The 17,312-nt window shown below is 42.2% G+C and overlaps 2 protein-coding genes and 1 long non-coding RNA gene across 12 annotated transcripts in view; 2 read left to right on the top strand and 1 right to left on the bottom strand.

Annotated features, from left to right (window-relative positions):
- LOC114846254 (protein NLRC3-like) overlaps nucleotides 1-13,745 on the top strand; it is a 78,839-nt gene extending 65,094 nt beyond the window's left edge. Inside the window, exons 11-14 of one of the 10 annotated variants that reach the window (XR_008693799.1) lie at nucleotides 3,937-3,983; nucleotides 4,103-4,399; nucleotides 5,647-5,772; nucleotides 13,337-13,745. Coding sequence is in view for 8 of the 10 variants with exons in the window: in XM_055506224.1 (XP_055362199.1) it covers nucleotides 3,937-3,983; nucleotides 4,103-4,629 (574 nt within the window). In the remaining 2 variants the exon portion in view is untranslated. Of the gene's footprint in view, nucleotides 1-3,936; nucleotides 3,984-4,102; nucleotides 4,705-4,971; nucleotides 5,180-5,646; nucleotides 5,773-13,336 lie in introns of those variants that run through there. The other 9 variants (XM_055506230.1, XM_055506228.1, XR_008693800.1 and 6 more) reach the window with 9 other exon arrangements.
- LOC114850884 (NACHT, LRR and PYD domains-containing protein 12-like) overlaps nucleotides 1-17,312 on the bottom strand; it is a 369,265-nt gene that overhangs the window by 240,029 nt on the left and 111,924 nt on the right.
- On the top strand, nucleotides 2,823-3,786 carry LOC129603691 (uncharacterized). Its single transcript, XR_008693829.1, has 3 exons — nucleotides 2,823-2,947; nucleotides 3,143-3,316; nucleotides 3,704-3,786. It is a non-coding gene; the product is annotated as an uncharacterized LOC129603691 (long non-coding RNA).

Genomic DNA, 17,312 nt, shown 5'->3' with positions numbered 1-17,312 from the left:
TCTGAAAAATAATATAAATAAAGAAATAAAAAAAATAAAATGCAAAAATATATGGCACACAGAGAAAACAATACTTCCTTCAAAGAAAAATCACATGTCTTGTAGAAACAAATGTAAAAATTTAACTGAATTAAAAACTAAAAATACGTTAATGCTCTGTGATGCTCACTTGACTGAGGATGAGCCTGATACTTGGTGGGGTCTCATCTTTTGTACAAGTTCATCAATGTTGTGTGTGATGTTTTGTTTAGCTTCATCAAAGAGAACAGTCGTTCGCACAGGTATGTGCTGCCAAACATAGAGAGCGTCTGAGCAGCTTGGATGCGCAGCTCGGCCATTGTGTCGGGGATGAAACGTGCAAACTCAGCAGCACCCACTTTCTCATACTTTTCCTTCAGTGTGTCATTGCACTGAAGCTCAATCAACTCCATTTGTAGGTTTGGTGGTGCACTTTCCACGTTAACTGCAAAAGGATTGCCGAGCAGTTGAAACCTGCATTTTTGGGCTTCAAAGTTGTTGGCGGCCAGTATGTTGAGTTTGTCAGCAAACTGTGCACTCGAGAACACAGCGGTACAGAGCCTCTCTTTCATGGTCTGGCAACTGGGAAAGTGGCTCAAGTTTTCTTTACGCATCTGCGTCTCCCACAGACTCAGCTTGGTTTTAAACGCCTGCACTGTACTGTACATATCAGAGATGACACGCCCCCGTCCCTGCAGCTGCAGGTTCATCACATTCAGATGACTCGTGATGTCGCACAGAAATGCCATTTCACACAGAAAAGTTTTATCTCTGAGCTCTGTTGTGTCTTTCCCTTTGCTTTCCATGAAAAGACAGATCTCCTCACGCAGCTCGAAACATCTTTGCAGCACCTTTCCCTGGCTTAGCCATCGCACCTCTGTGTGATAGGGCAAGTCACCATACTCTGTATCTAACTCGCGCAGAAATGCCTTGAACTGGCGGTGATTTAAGCCTCTTGCTCTGATGAAGTTAACTGCCTGCGTTATGGTGCTCATTACATGTTCCATTTTCAAGGCTTTGCCACACAACGACTCCTGGTGTATTATGCAGTGATAAGCTGTCAGCTCACCTGTGAAGTTTTCCTTCCGCATCCTCTCACGCATCCTTGCCACCAATCCACTCCTGTGCCCACACATCGCGGGTGCTCCGTCTGTTGTCAATCCTACGAGTTTTTCCCAAGGCAGGCCCATCTCATTTACACATCTGGATACCTCTTCATACAGATCTTGTCCTGTAGTTGTGCCATGCATAGGACGTAATGCCAAAAGCTCTTCTGTTATGCTCAGGCTGGAGTCCACTCCACGAATGAAAATTGACAGCTGGGCAATGTCAGATGTGTCGGTGCTCTCATCCACAGCAAGGGAATATGCGATGAAACCTTTTCCCTTTCCCACAAGCTGTTCTTTGAGATTGGTGGAAAACTGGTCTATACGTTTAGCAACAGTGTTTCTGCTCAGGCTCATGTTTGAAAATAGTTGCCTTTTGTCTGGGCACACTGCGTCACAAACTTTAAGCATACAGTTTTGATAAACTCTCCCTCTGTAAATGGCCGGGCGGATTTTGCGACCTCTTCTGCCACAATAAAACTCGCCTTGACAGCAGTTTCGCGTTGTGATTTTGCTTTTGTGAACAGAGCCTGCTGGGACTTAAGACCTCGTTTTAATTCTTCCACCTTCTGTTGCCTTTGTTCCGTGTCCATATTCTTTGTCTGTGTGTTTCTTAGACGTTTCATGGTGCCTTCTTAGATTGTATTCTTTCATTAGAGCCAAACTTTCTCCACACAGAAGACACACAGGTTTGCCATTTATCTCAGTGAACATGTACTTTGCCTCCCACCTAGCTTGAAACCCCCTGTTCTCAGCATCCACCTTCCGTTTAGCCATTTTTTGGGGAGGAGGTAGCTTAAAGTTGACATCTGCTCTGACTGCTGATGAATGATGAGGCCGAGGTCTGCTTGCTGCGCTGCAGTGAGTTCGCGGGTTACCATTGCATTGTAGGAAATGTAGTACTGGTGCGTGCAAAACACCAGGGGGCTGCTACAGCCCGCGGGCCGGTTCTAATACTAATCAAATATCATCCTGGGGGCCATAGATAATTCATTCGCGGGCCGGATTCGGCCCGCGGGCCTTGACTTTGACATATGTGCTTTAGAGAGTCCAAATGGACACCTGGACCTGGTCCTCCGCTTCCTCCTGGGATTTTGTCTTGAGAAAAATCTGACATTCTTACAAGGTTTGATGACACGGATGAAAAGTAATTTACAAACCAATCAGGAAACAGTTCAGTACATCAAGAAGAAAATCACAGAGTTTCCTTCTGCAGAGAAAAGCATCAACCTCTTCCACTGTCTGAATGAGCTGAATGATTATTCTCTAGTAGAGGAGATCCAATACTATCTGATATAAGGAAGTCTCTTCATATATAAACTGTCTCCTGCCCAGTGGTCAGCCCTGGTTTTCATCTTATTGTCTTCAGCAAATGATCTTGAAGTATTTGAGCTGAATAAATTCTTTGCTTCAGAGGAGGCTCTTCTGAGGTTGCTGCCTGTGGTCAAAGCTTCCAACACAGCTCTGTAAGTATTTTATAAAGCTTCTAAATGTTGAATGTACCATTTATTTAATCAGTACTGTTTTGAATGAGAGATGTGAGTATAAATTTGGTTGTCTTTCTCTACTCTACTGAATTTGCGTAGCTTTTTTTAGTGTTGTTCATGTTTCATTTTGATTACAATTTATGTCCATTACTGTCTCACCAGTCTGAGTAGCTGTAACCTGTCAGAGAGAAGCTGTGAAGCTCTGTCCTCAGTTCTCACCTCTCAGTTCTCTATTCTGAGAGAACTGGACCTGAGTAACAACAACCTGCAGGATTCAGGAGTGAAGGTTCTGTGCACTGGACTGAAGAGTCCTCGCTGTCGACTGGAGACTCTCAGGTCAGGATTTTTCATTGTGTTCTTTCATTTGACAATCTTTTGTACTTCATATTTGATGGTTTGATGGAAATGTTTCTCATTTCATTGATTTTATTCTATATTTGTCAATATCTGTCTCCATCAGAAGTGGTTGTAGTGTGTGACTTAATTATGGTGTGTAACTGTGACCAAGTCTTTGTTGTTTTGTGCCATCAGGCTGTCAGGCTGTCTGCTCTCAGAGGAAACTTGTGTCTCTCTGGCCTCAGCTCTGAGCTCCAACCCCTCCCATCTGAGAGAGCTGGACCTGAGCTACAATCATCCAGGAGACTCAGGAGTGGAGCTGTTGTCTGCTGGAGTCAAGGATCCACACTGGAGACTGGACACTCTCAGGTATGGACACAGCTACACACAGTGTCTGATGGAGGAGCAAGTAGGGATGTGGAGCTTTATGAACTTAGAACCCAACATTGGAGTGTGTGATAATAAACACATTCAGACTTTGCTTCCTGTGGTGTCACATTAGTTTGGTGGTGACAGAGTGAGACTGAAAGCAGGTCTCTGGCACCAAAAGTGATGATGTGAAATAGAAAAGTCAAAGCTTTTCTCCACGTCACCTCCTGCTCTGTAGATTCCAAGATAAGGATCCAAGTTCTTCGTTGTTGCTGAATGTCCATCCCTACATACAAGCCTCCATCTGAACATAATCCTACAACAGTGTGTGTGTGAGAGCCATGTAATGTCCATGTCTGCATGTCTCTGACCCCCTCCTCCTTTCAGGGTGGAGCCTCGTGGATTCCGATACTTGACACCAGGTCTGAGAAAATGTAAGTGTGTTTGTACTGAGATCAGCAACATTCAACCATCTTCAAGCTGTCATGAGTCGTCATCAAACTGATGATATGTCCATCCCTACATACAAGCCTCCATCTGAACATAATCCTACAACAGTGTGTGTGTGAGAGCCATGTAATGTCCATGTCTGCATGTCTCTGACCCCCTCCTCCTTTCAGGGTGGAGCCTCGTGGATTCCGATACTTGACACCAGGTCTGAGAAAATGTAAGTGTGTTTGTACTGAGATCAGCAACATTCAACCATCTTCAAGCTGTCATGAGTCGTCATCAAACTGATGATAGATCAATAACTGCAGCTGGATTGTGTCTTGTTCTCTCCATCAGATTTCTGTCAACTCACCATCGACACAAACACAGTGAACAGACATCTACAACTGTCTGACAACAACAGGAATGTGACACTAGAAGAGGAGGATCAGTCATATCCTGATCATCCAGACAGGTTTGACTGGTGTCAGCTGCTGTGTAGTAATGGTCTGACTGGTCGCTGTTACTGGGAGGTTGAGTGGAGAGGAAGAGTTCATTTATCAGTGAGTTACAGAGGAACCGGAAGGAAAGGACGCAGTGATGACTGTTTGTTTGGATTCAATGATCAGTCCTGGAGTCTGATCTGCTCTAAAGGTGGTTACTATATCAGACATAATAATACATTTACACCCATCTCCTCCTCTGTGTCTCACAGAGTATCAGTGTATGTGGACTGTCCTGCTGGTTCTCTGTCCTTCTACAGAGTCTCCTCTGACAAACTGATCCACCTTTACACCTTCAACACCACATTCACTGAACCTCTTTATCCTGGGTTAGGGTTCTTGTATCCTGGTTCCTCAGTGTCTCTGTGTGATGTGTTGTAGTGAAAGTTTGATCCTGATTTTCTTTTCCATGATCTTTCATTTTCCTCTTTTATTAAAATAAATTGCAAAAATGTCTCTCATCAGCTCCTTTATTACAGTTGATAAATAGTTGTGTTGCTCACATTTCTTCATCTTTATTGACTGTTCTTCTTGCAAACACACTAATCATTGAAATCTACAGCCAGTAGCTGAAGTTGATTCCAGATTGTGTGTTATAATAAACATGTATGTAACCTTTAACTGTCCATTTTAGTCAATTAAATATTTGCTTTTCTTCAAAATTCTAGTTAGTTTTACTTCTCAGTTTCATAAGGCCTTCTTTCCACCTCTCTGGAAACGCAGGGAGGACACGGCCCCCCCTGGAGTCCCTTCAGGACTGTTGTGTGGTCCAGGAACCAGCAGTGCCCAGGATTCAATCATGAGGTCTGCACGCCTTGCGACTTACGCTCATCGTCTTACCCAGTACACCACTTAGGGAACCCTTCACACTTGGAGATGCTTCTGGCGTGCTTTTAAGCCTACACTTTGAGAGCAGCGTCTAAAAGTTTCTAGGATCATGCAAGATTTGAACCCTTAACCTAACTTAAGAACAACCTCTTAACTTCTGAGCCACTGCTCTGTTCAGGTTGTGGCATGTTCAATGTTGTATTTATAGTTTATTTGGACAAAAAGGACTTGAAAACATCTACGGATATGGAGAACTTGAACCAACAACCTGTCTTTACAGCAGCAGCATCTTATCTCTCGGAATAATATGGTTAAGGTTGTATTTACCGTTTACTTCACAACAAGACCTTAAAAACATCTAGCATTATTTTGGGATTCAGGCCTTAAATAATAAACCTTGTCTCTATTCTTTTTGATCTGATGTCTGTTACTCTACTAATGAGTCATGACAGTCAGTTTTAAGTTGCAGTCACTCAATGCTGAGTGTGATGTCGCGTCTGCCACTGTTCACACCCAAATCAACAGCAGCACCTTGACCCGCTAGTTAACCTGTCTTTCCCTCCTCTACAGCACTGGTTGAGAAAAGCTGTCGGAGCGATGGCCAGACACGCTGACAGCAGCTGAAACAAGCAGGAGGGAAGCAAACGTCAGTTAACAGACGAACCGCAGATGAGACAGTGGACAGTATCCTTAAAGGTACAGTACCGCCACCTATCGGTCACATAGTGAAACTCATCTTATCGTACAAATTTAATCCGCTCACTTGAATGAAATATGAACGAAACAAAGCCATACCAAATATTCATGTACACAGAAAACATTCATATATCAATTACAAAACAGTCCTACTTAACTGAGGCTAAGTTACTGTCTGGCGACTCTATGTGACAACAACACATTAATTTGCTTAGCGCAAACATATACATTTCTATACAACAACATAGTGCAGTGTCTTATACAAATGTACCACTAAATACATGCCCCAGATGGATAGCAGAACTTTATCTATTACAAGACAACAGCTCGCCTGTCAACACAAAACATAGAAAACATAAGAATCCACGACAGTACAGTGTCCGGCAAGGGACAATCCGCGCTCACAGCCCTATTACAGCAGAGTAACGGCGCCATCTAGCGGCCGTTACAGATCACTGTTTTATATTAACATGAAATACGATGGTGGCATGTAAGACAGAGGGAGAAAAAGAAAAGAACAGTGAGTAACTCAGTGTATCAAGGAGTTTGACCAGCATCTGAATTTATAACTAAGAGATGGTTCGGATGGTTCAGTGTGCATATTTCTGGAAGTGGCAATGAAAGGGAATTTATTTTATGAATCAATTACTCATTATAATTATATCTGTTTATTTACCTTAACAATACAAATTTGTTCAGAACTGTTTTAGAGAAGTTAATTTATCGCACCACTGACTAGTATTAAAGCTTTATCAGTCCCTAACGCTCCTCTAGTCACTGATCCATATTATCATCATTACATGGGTTCTGTGATATCAGACAGTGAGCTGCACGTTGTTACATAATAAACAAAAGGCAACGAGTATTACCTCAAATAGACTGTCTATGGCATTCACTAAACGAAGACATTTAACGATGGCTTTATTCGACTTTGGGACGATGGAGTCTAATAACTGAGGCTCCCAGTGAATCCCTGTAGCCACTGGGGCGTAAAAGGAGCAGAGGTCCTGGTATTAGGAAAAGTGCTTTGCATACTTTGTACCACAGGTACAGGTGTATTTATATTGCATTCACACCACTGATGATTCTGAGCGTGTGGTGGTGTCAGAGTGTGGAACTGCCACTAGAAGGAGCCATTTATCTAAATATCAGAGTAAGCTGAACACTGCATGTAGTCAAATGAGTTGTCTCTAACTAAATCTGATCTAAATTATGTCTTAAAAAGCTTAAAGATTTGTTAGATTTTTTTCTCAGTTTAGTTTTGGATACCTTTTAATTTTTTATTATCATGTGTGTATGAATTTGTGCTGCTCATGCTCAAAGACTTTTAAAATAACAACAGGACAGAGTTACTGAGGAAAGAAGTGTTTATTAATAATAGCTGTGGTAGCAATAACTGTAACAATAGTTATGATAATCATATATAATAAACCATATTTGTTGAAATGTTCAAATTGAGAGCATACAGAAACAATAACCAGGTAAAAATCTAAAAATACCTAAAACAAAACAAAAAAAACAAACAAAAAAACTATTTGATTAAGTGAAGCTGCAATTAGACATCAGGATCTCTTTGTTTGTGTAATGTACAGTAATACAATGTTCCACTACTGATCAGGAAGAAGAAGGGAGGATACATAAAAAATAAAGCAACACTGGAGCCACAACCTGACGAATGAGAAAAAAAGCCCACAAATACAAACAGAATGGAAGAATTCAGTTTTTCTTTCAGTTTTTACGCAATAATCAGCATTCAGACGTTTTTGCTTCGGGGATCTGCATAGGACAGGGAGGCTGCTGAGGTTTGGGGAATGACATGGGTTTTAAAGGTAACAGTATACTTAATTGCAAGCGTCAGAGCATCCCAATGGGCCAAGTTTTGGGAAGCTCAGATGAGCTGAAAACAACTGGAAGCAGGAAAGTCTGGCTCCTCCATCATCACAACAATGCTCCACATCCAGCTGTTGCAGCCTGTAGCTTCCCACATGTTCATGCCTTGTTTGAAGGCAGAACGTCTCGCCCACTTGTTCCTGTTTCCACACAGGCTGATAGTGCAGCTTATACACATATATGTGTATATATCAGTTATCAATATTTAAATGTTTTTCAACATTTATGCTTGATGCATAGTCTTTACGTTTGTGCTCACTGAGACAGATCTCACAGGAAATAAACACATCATCATAACCAACAAGTAAATTAATTTGCGTTGACTTTAAAACAATTTGGAAGAAAGAACTGCATTTGTAGCCTCACTTCACACTGTTTACCAGAACTTTACTTAAAGAAATACAATAACTGCAATGATCTATATTACCATTTAAGGAAATGTACCGCTGTGGTGTGAGCTTTAAGCTGATAATGCATAATCAGAGGTGGGAAGCGTTCATATGCAGCCTTTAGGTCGAGCCCACACACAAACTGTCTCTGCAGCAAGTATACTGTGGCCTTTACGGTGGAGGTAGGTGTGGTTTTGGCTGAACTGTAGCTGTAGTCAGGCTCTATAGGCTATAGACTGGGAGTGGAGGATGGAGGGTGATGGATAGAGAGCACTTACAGTACATGTAAACAGGACAAAAGTCTTAACTATTAAGTGAAAGAGCGGGGGGGGGAAATCAGAATCAAAAGAACATGTCAGAGATCAGAGGGGTCCTGAATCTCCGAAGATTGACATCGTTAGTTGCTTTTCATTTTTTGTTTGTTGTCCATAAAGTCTTGCTTCGGTTTCTCCCGCCGTGTTTATGCAACCAGTCCGTTCTGTATCCGTTAGTTCATCCCAGGGAGTTCTTCTGCCGAGCAACGGGATGGAGAGAGTTTTTAAAAAAAAAAAAAAGTCCGTCCGCAGGATGCACCCACAGTGATTCAGTCCCAGTCTGTGATGCTTTAAGACGTTCCTCCAGAGGTCCGTCCACGACACTGAAAACAAAGCCGCCGGCCGCACACGCTCAGCTGAGAGAGAAATAAATGCATTTGCAAACCTGGGATGTACGACTGAAAGGCCTCACACTGAGCCACAGTCGTCAAAAGAATAACACGAGAGTCCAAGTTTGTTTGCAAAGATAAACTGGACAAGAAAGAATAAAGACGATGATGAGGAGTAAACATCTGGTCATGACCCACTGCCTCATACGAAGGGCTCCAACATACAGTCAACTAGGATCATTTCAATTTATCACACACAACAAATGAAGGGATTTCATTGGTTAAAAAGACAGCTGTCTGTATTCCTACACACATCTGAGCTGAGCCAACGGACGCATCAACACAGTAAACGTTGGCACTTCTTTCATTGACTGCCATCTGAACACTGGCTTTCATTAGAAGACAGTATTAACAAGCTTTACACTGGATCTCTTTAATATATTGATTCTTCGAAAATCCGATTTTCTGTCAAAAACTAATTTCTAAGTGACTACAAAGTTTTGAAGGTTCATATCCTCTCGCATGACTCTTGTATATATGTACGATCTGAAATGATAAACACTCACCAGCCACTTTATTAGGTACGTCTGCACAGTCTAAGTCCGTTCAACATGACAACCCTGCTATTAATGGGACTGTTTTACACGTCCATCGTCTCATTCTTACTGGTTATTATTGTGAACTCACACTGGAGTGTGTCATGTGCCACCACATAATGAAAACCTCATTCAAACTCCTCAATAGCAGGTGAACTTAATAAAATGCCAGTGAGTGGAACACATTGTAACATTATACATTGAACACAGACAATAACAATGTCACATTTTTTTTTCACATTAAACAATGATCATGGGACAGGATTTATAATATTCTGAATCCGCACACACGTCACAAGAGGTAAAGAAGGTAGATCAGACTCTCCGTGGTTTTGACCTGCAGTAGGAAGCTCTACAGTGGAGACCCAGCGTCTGTTCTCAGAGACAAATGGAAGTGTCTGTTATTTCCGCCATTTGAAATATATTTACTTTCCCCATCTTTTTCTGCGCCATGTTTTTTTTTTCATTTCCTTCCTCTCTTTTCTTCTTGTCTGGCCAAGGCATTACAGTCTGTTTGGGTCATCAGAAGAAGAAGTCCAGCATATTGTCAGAAACATTTTGCTATATCATCTACATGTTTATAATTTACAGATTACTGTATGTATATAAAAACATCTACCTAAAAAGTTTAAGAGTTTTCGAAGTTACATTCAGTAGCTGAACTAAAGAAAAACAAAACCATAGAAATGTCAACAGAACTTCACACAAGTAGAAAACTGAACATACACTGACAGTGCATTGGATCCTGCATGACAATTAAAAACTAAGGGCAAGAATTGCAGACCACAAATAGATACATCTATATTTATACATAAATGGTTTTTACTGGTAATACAATAAATACAACATTAGTAAATGGCTACAACTGACTCTCTATGTCACAACCTGAATCAATTACTCCACTATCTAGCCAGTTCCGGTTTCATTTTGTAATCACTTCCTGTTAGCTTCCATATCCAATCTAACGAGCTTTATGTCCGGTCCTTGTTAACCCCATCTGCACGTAATCAGCAATCAGTAGTTCAGTACTTAAGAACCACCTCTCACCCCAGCACCCTGCCAGATTGTCTGAGTTCATCCCATGACCAGCATTCCAGCTTTGTCGAGTTTCCAGTTCCAGTCCATGACCCTGTTTGGTAAAATCTTTTTGATTCTTGCCCAGCCTATGATAACCCTGTCTAGCGTGTATGACCTCTGCCTGTTTTTGACCACATCTTTTGCCCAAGCCTTGTCGGATATCGTTTTTGCCAACTTGTGTATGACCATTGCCTGCTGCCTGACTACGTTCTTATTAAAACCATCTTTTACTCAAGTATCGCTGTGCATTTGGGTCCTTCCACCACTGTGCCATTGTGACACTCCATCCATACCCGACAGCATGTTATTAGTACAATGTTTGATTACAGAAGGATGCCACTAAAGTAGAGATTCATACGAATAGAAATATATATATACATATATCACTATAATTCTATACTACACTATTTAAAAATGTTTCATCGTGTACTATAATTCCTGTGATCAAACAGATGTTACATCCTTTTAGCTTTTTACTCGTCTTAATGATAAAATAGCGGCGAAACATAAAAGGTTTGTAGAAACATTCCTACAGACAGAGGAAACCCCTATTGTTTAATAAAACAAGTCTCACACACTGTGACCACAGACACATAGAAGGACATTACGTAAATCAATGTAAACAATTTTAAGCCTATAGTTGTTTTATAAAATATATTCAACCCGTACTACTCATACGTAGCTGTACAAAAACCCAAACATACCTGTTATGTTTTGATATATATTTTCTTCTCGTTTAGTAAAAGAATCTAATGTTAATGCGTCACTGTACAACAACAGATACTATCTTATAATAATGTCTCTCCATGATTCACAAATACAGGCAATTGGCTCTCGCAGCCTTAAGACATACATACATTTCAAGGATGATGGATAAAAGAAGCACAAAAAGCAGGTTTTTATTGACATGAATGGTTTTAAGAGCAGATATCCAAGCACCATACGTGTACATTCATCTGGGTTAGTATGGTTGCTACAGCGAGGAAAAACGCTTTTCTCCCTTCCTCGTGATTTCACTGAAAACAGGAAGACAGCAAGAGCAAAGACAACACAGGAGCAGTCACTGAAATATCTTCTAATGAGATTAGTGCTCATTGAGTGGACTCTCTTATGTCTAATCCGCCTTGGATGCTGCTTCTCCTCACACTTCCCCTCTCCCTGCGCTATCGACTCTCATCTTTACGACCTCATCACACTCAGCTGCTTTACTGCTCAGATCTTTCTTGGCCTGTGTTGCTTTTTAACTCTGTGCCTGTGTATGTGTTTTTTGTGTTATCTCTACATTTTTATTGTCCATGACAGAGATCGTCGTGAAAACTCACAAGGCAGAAGCAACTTGAGAATTGTGTAATCTTTGCATTAAACCTCTGCTGTATGTCCTGATCTCCCCAGCTGGATTTTGATTTTCTTTTCCTATTATCTTTCATCTTCCTCTGTTATTGCTGTTATTGCTCACATTTCTTGATCTTTCTGTGGATCATTTCATTTCATTTTATTTGAAGTGAATGAGGGAGAAGCTTTTTTCACTGTTTTTCTTGCAAAAACAGATCATTGATTAAATCTCCATCCAGCCAATCGGTAAAGTTGATTACAGATTGTGTGCTGTAATATAATAAGAATTTCTCTATTGTCATGCATTAACTGACAAACACCACACGCTATGTAACCTTTACTTCCAAATGTCTTGCTACAGTATGTTAGTATGTTGGCTATTCAATTCAATTCAATTCAATTTTCTTTACATGTATATGGCGCCAAATCACAACAAAGTTTACAAACTTTTACAAAGTAAGGTTTAAAACCTCACACAACTAAACCCAACAAATCACATATACAGCAAGCAGTTTAATTTGACAGCAGTGGAGAGGAAAAACTCCCTCTCTAACAAGGAAGAAACCTCCAGCAGAAACAGGCTGGATGTGGGCGGCCATCTGCCTCGGCCGGTTGGGGTGAGAGGATAGAGAGAGAGAAAAGCACAGCAACAACAACAAGCAACAACAAGCAACAACAGAGCATAGGTAGGATGAGTGGACCAGGGACTGGATACAGGCAGGATGATTGGATCCGCAGCTGCCCATCAGAGACACTTATTGAAATCCACCTCTTTCTTTAGTTTTATTTATTTCAAGCTGACAATAACTTGGTTTATACTGTTCTTGTAAATTATCAATTATTATCATTGTTTATTTGTAATAAATTTATAATAAATCCATGTAGAAAGGCTGAATAGTCCATGGAACTCTTCCTGCATCCACTAAACAAAGACATTTGATGACAGCATTGGCTTTATTAGACTTTATTAGACTTTGTGACGATGGAGTCTAATAACTAAGGCTCCCAGTGAACCCCTGTAGCCACTGGGGTGTAAAAGGAGCAGAGGTCCTGGTATTAGGAGAAGTGCTTTGCATACTTTGTACTACGGGTACCGGTGTATTTGTGGCGCATTCACACCTCTGATGATTCTCAGCACGTGGGATGTGGACCTGCCACTAGAAGGAGGCATTTTTTTAAATATCAGAGCAAGATGAACACTGCATGTAGTCAAATGTTGTCTCTAACTAAATCTGATATAAATTATGTTTTAAAATGCTTAAAGATCTGTTAGATTTTTTTCTGTTCCTTTTGTTTTGGATACTGTTGGAAAAATACTGCATTTAATCATGGAAACATATTTTGGTGAAGCCTTGTTAGCTGTGCTATAGCCTTGAAGTTTCCTCCCTTCTGCTCTGCAAAGAAATAGGGAGTACCGGTGTGTAGCATCCTTATCTGATGAGCCCAATGCTTGCTTTGTGCAGAGAATATTTCCTACGTACTGTGTGACTATGCACCTCCCAGAATGCAATACATATTATGAGCTGAATCCTTGTCTTCTCTTCAGTGAGAGGAAGTTGCCTTTGCTGTAAACTGCTCACTCCTTGCAAGTAAAATCCTGAAGAAGGTCTCAACTGATTGTGTCTGCTTTATTTAAGATTTACAAAGGGAACTAACAATTTCCCTAACATAACTGGGGGCTCGTCCGGGATCCCAAGATCCTCGCTTTGCCGGGACTTCGAGTCGGCGACTGAAGTCTGTGCACAGCCAGGTTTGGAACCTGCAGAAAATCCTGGGAGGTGAATTCCTGCCCAGGTCAGACGTCGGCTGGTGGTCCGACGAGGCGAGGTGACGGGATCCTGAACCAGAGCCAGGACACAGATCAGGCGAGTATAAAAAGAGTAAATCCTAAGGTATCTTAAATTCTGTGAGTGGCTCACGAGGTAAGAGAAGACTGGGTCTTCAGAAAGTTCCGTGACAAGGTCACGAGGTGAAAGAGGACGGGGTCCGCGTAAAATAGATTAATGATAGTTTGTCTGATTGAAGCAGCGGCAGAGTGGAAACCTGACGGTGTTAACTCTGTGATCAGCTGGAGTAAATCAGACTATATAAATAAGTGTTATTGTTTGTCGGTCTCTAAGTGAATTTTAACTTCTTAGAGGAAGTCTCAGAGACCTTTTGTGTTGTGTGTCTGATTGAGATCAAAATTGAGAGGTTGGTTTACTGAGACAGCTGTGTCCGCAGGAAACTAGTTCCTGTAGAAGCTTGGCACAGTCGATGATCTCTGTGAACACTGTGACTGATCGTTGATCTCAATCCTCGTAGTGAAGCAAATTAAACAACCTAAAAATGGGAAACAAAAACACTAAGGGTGAAAACCTTGAAGGTGATTCGAAATACATGTCTAAGAGACATCCACAATCAACCAAATATTTGCCACAGTGGAAAAAGAAATTTGAATTTGATAGTAAATTAAAAGTGGAATCATGTCAACAATTAGTTGATAAAATAACTGTGATAACTGGAGAGAGTGAAAAGAGATGTAAAGAACAAGGCAGAGAAGAAGCCATATTATGGTTAAATGAAGCAAAAAAGAGACGGGAAGATATTAATAAATCTAAAGCTAAAAAACAAAAAAAATGAGAAACCAAAAGGTCCACAGTGGCCACAATATGATACATGTGATGAACAAACTATTGTTAGATGTAGACACCAACCCCAGCCTCAGCCCCACCCACAACACGCAGGGGATGTAGACGTTCCACCCCCAGCCTACGGGGGAGAGGGTCACCAACCAATTTACCCCAATCTTGATGAGTTAGGGGCAGTGGGGGGGGGAGGCAGGAACAGCAGGTGGAATGCAAACCAGACATCAAAAGAAGGAGGCTAAAAAAAACAAACTGCAAGAAAAAGAACCTAAATCAGATGAGGACACTGGTACAGCAGACACTTATCCTCTGATTGAAGTAGCTAACCCACGATTTGGGGAAGGCAATGAACCAAGAACTATGAGGGTCTATCGACCCTGGACACAAAGTGACATGGAAGCAGCTAGTGCACATGTTACCCCTCCATCAGAAGACAGTGAACAGTTTGTGCGTGACATGGGGGAATTGTTGCAAAGTTATCAGTTAAACGGCCTGGAAACAGAGAGAGATGCAGATTCCATTCCGGATGTGGGACTAATGAAAGGAGTAGCCCCGGTCCACATAAAAGAGAAAACCTCTTATCGACCATGTCAGAGACAATATCCGCTTAGACCTGATGCAGAAAAAGGAATAGCACCCGTCATAGAGTCCCTATTGAGAACTGGGATTTTAATACCATGTGATGACTCGCCTTGCAATACTCCCATATTCCCAGTTAAAAAGGCTCCTCCTTCCACTGGCTGGAGGATGGTACAAGACCTTCAAGCTGTAAATAAGGCTGTAAAACCAAGAGCAGTTGTGGTACCTGATCCCTACACTCACACTGGGTCTAATAATTTAGACCCAGATAAGCAGATTTTTTCAGTTATAGATATTAGTAATGCCTTTTTCAGCATACCAATACATCCAGACTCACAATTTTGGTTCGCGCTTACTTACAAAGGTCAGCGATACACATACACCAGGCTACCCCAAGGTTACTGTGAAAGCCCGACTATTTTCTCACAGTGCATGTCAGCGAATCTTGCTGAGTTTACACCCCCACACGGTAGTCAGATATTACTGTACGTAGATGATATTCTGGTGGCGTCAGAGACTTGGGAAGAATGCAGGAAAGACACTGTAGCCCTTCTTTCATTTCTGGCAGAGAATGGCCACAAGGTCAGTAAAAACAAACTACAGCTGTGGAGGGAGGAAGTGAAATATTTAGGACACATCATATCAGCTGGCGGACAAAAAATAGATCCAACTAGAGTCACATCTATATTAAAAGCACCTAAACCACAAACTAAAAACAAATGATGTCATTTCTGGGCATGACAAATTACTGCAGAAGGTCGATACCAGATTATGCACATTTAACGGCCCCACTCCAAGAGCTGATGTTTAAAAAGAAATACCAATGCACATGAAACTAGAGTGGTCGACCGAAGCTGAAGCCTCTTTCACACAACTTAAAGAAGCAATGACTCAGACAGGAGCGTTAGGTTTTCCTGACTATTCCAAACCCTTTGTGCAGACAGTAGATTGATTCTGCATGCAAATGAGACCAGTGGCGTATTATTCTACACGACTGGGCCCAGTTGCCAGGGCATTGCCACCATGTGTAAGAGCAGTGGAGGCAGCAGCAGAAGCAGTGTTAGCATCATCCACCATTGTACTATATCACCAACTGACTCTGCTGGTGCCACATGTCATCTCTATTCTGCTCCTGCAAGAAAAGATAAAACTACTGTCCCCAGCGAGACATTTGTCGTGTATGGCAGTCCTACTGGAACAGCCACACATGACAATAGAAAGGTGTACGTTTCTGAACCCATCGACCCTAATGCCCACAGAAATAGACGGAGAACCACATGACTGTTTAGTAGAGTGTTCAAAAGTCACAAAACCTAGGCCAGACTTACGGGACGACCCAATACCTGGTTCTGTATTTATCTATGTTGATGGATCAAGCACAAAGTCTGAAAGTGGAAAGACACAAAGCGGTTATGCAGTTGTAACTGATACTGAAACCTTGAAAGCTGAGCCGTTGTCACGGACTCAAGGTAGCGGACCCACACGCACAGCGGAGACAGGGCTCAGTGAACAACGGGGTTTATTCAAGCTCGTGGTCAGGCAGGCAAGGGTCGGTACAGAGAGCAGGCAGGTTCAGTACAGGCAGGGTTTAGACAATCAGTAGTCACAAGGCAGGCTAGGGTCAACTCACGGCAGGGCAGGATCGTAGGCAAGGCAAGAGTCAAGGTCCGGAGAAGCAGGGTCATACACGGGTTATCAAAGTTACGGATACTATACGCTGGATTGCTGGCAGTAACATAACGAGACAATCTGGCAAGGTGCTGGACTTAGAGGTGGTGCTTAAATACTAAATGGTGATGACTAAATGACAGACAGGTGAGTAGATTAGAACCGGGAGCAAGGCTGACTGAAACTAACAATGACTGCGACAGGAAGTGGTGACAAAATAAAACCGGAAATGAGTGATTACATTGACTAAATGATCTAGACTGTGACAGAACCCCCCCGTCTAGGGCGGATTCCCAGACGTCCCACAGAAAACCAAAAAGAGGAAAAACACAACTAAACATGACGGGTGACGGGCTAGAACAAACACATACTGATCAAGGCACAAGAACTGAGTGGCAGGGAACAGAACAAAGTCCATGAGGTGAGTCCATGACAAGAACATACAAAGTCCAGAAACCTCCTCAAGGAGGGTGGATGCGCGGAGAGTCTCGGCCGCGCAGCCGCCAGGCCGAGACGGCACATCTTGTGCCCGAGGGCAAGGCTGGAGTCCTAGGAGGCCGGCGTCGGAACATGCTGCCTCCAGTGGCCAAACGCATGCGCCGGTGCTCTCCAGACCGGGGGTGCTCCAGGGGACTGAGAAGACGCGGCGGTCGGCAGTGCCAGAGCCCGCGCCATCGTCGAAGCAGGAAACAGCGACCTCCAGGTAGGTGGTCGCCTCCGGAACCGGCCAGCCGAGGTG

Source organism: Betta splendens, chromosome 24 (genome assembly GCF_900634795.4).
Source record: "Betta splendens chromosome 24, fBetSpl5.4, whole genome shotgun sequence".
Lineage (NCBI taxonomy): Eukaryota > Metazoa > Chordata > Actinopteri > Anabantiformes > Osphronemidae > Betta > Betta splendens.
Note: the sequence above shows the minus strand (reverse complement) of the source record. Positions and strands in the feature narration are given on the sequence as shown.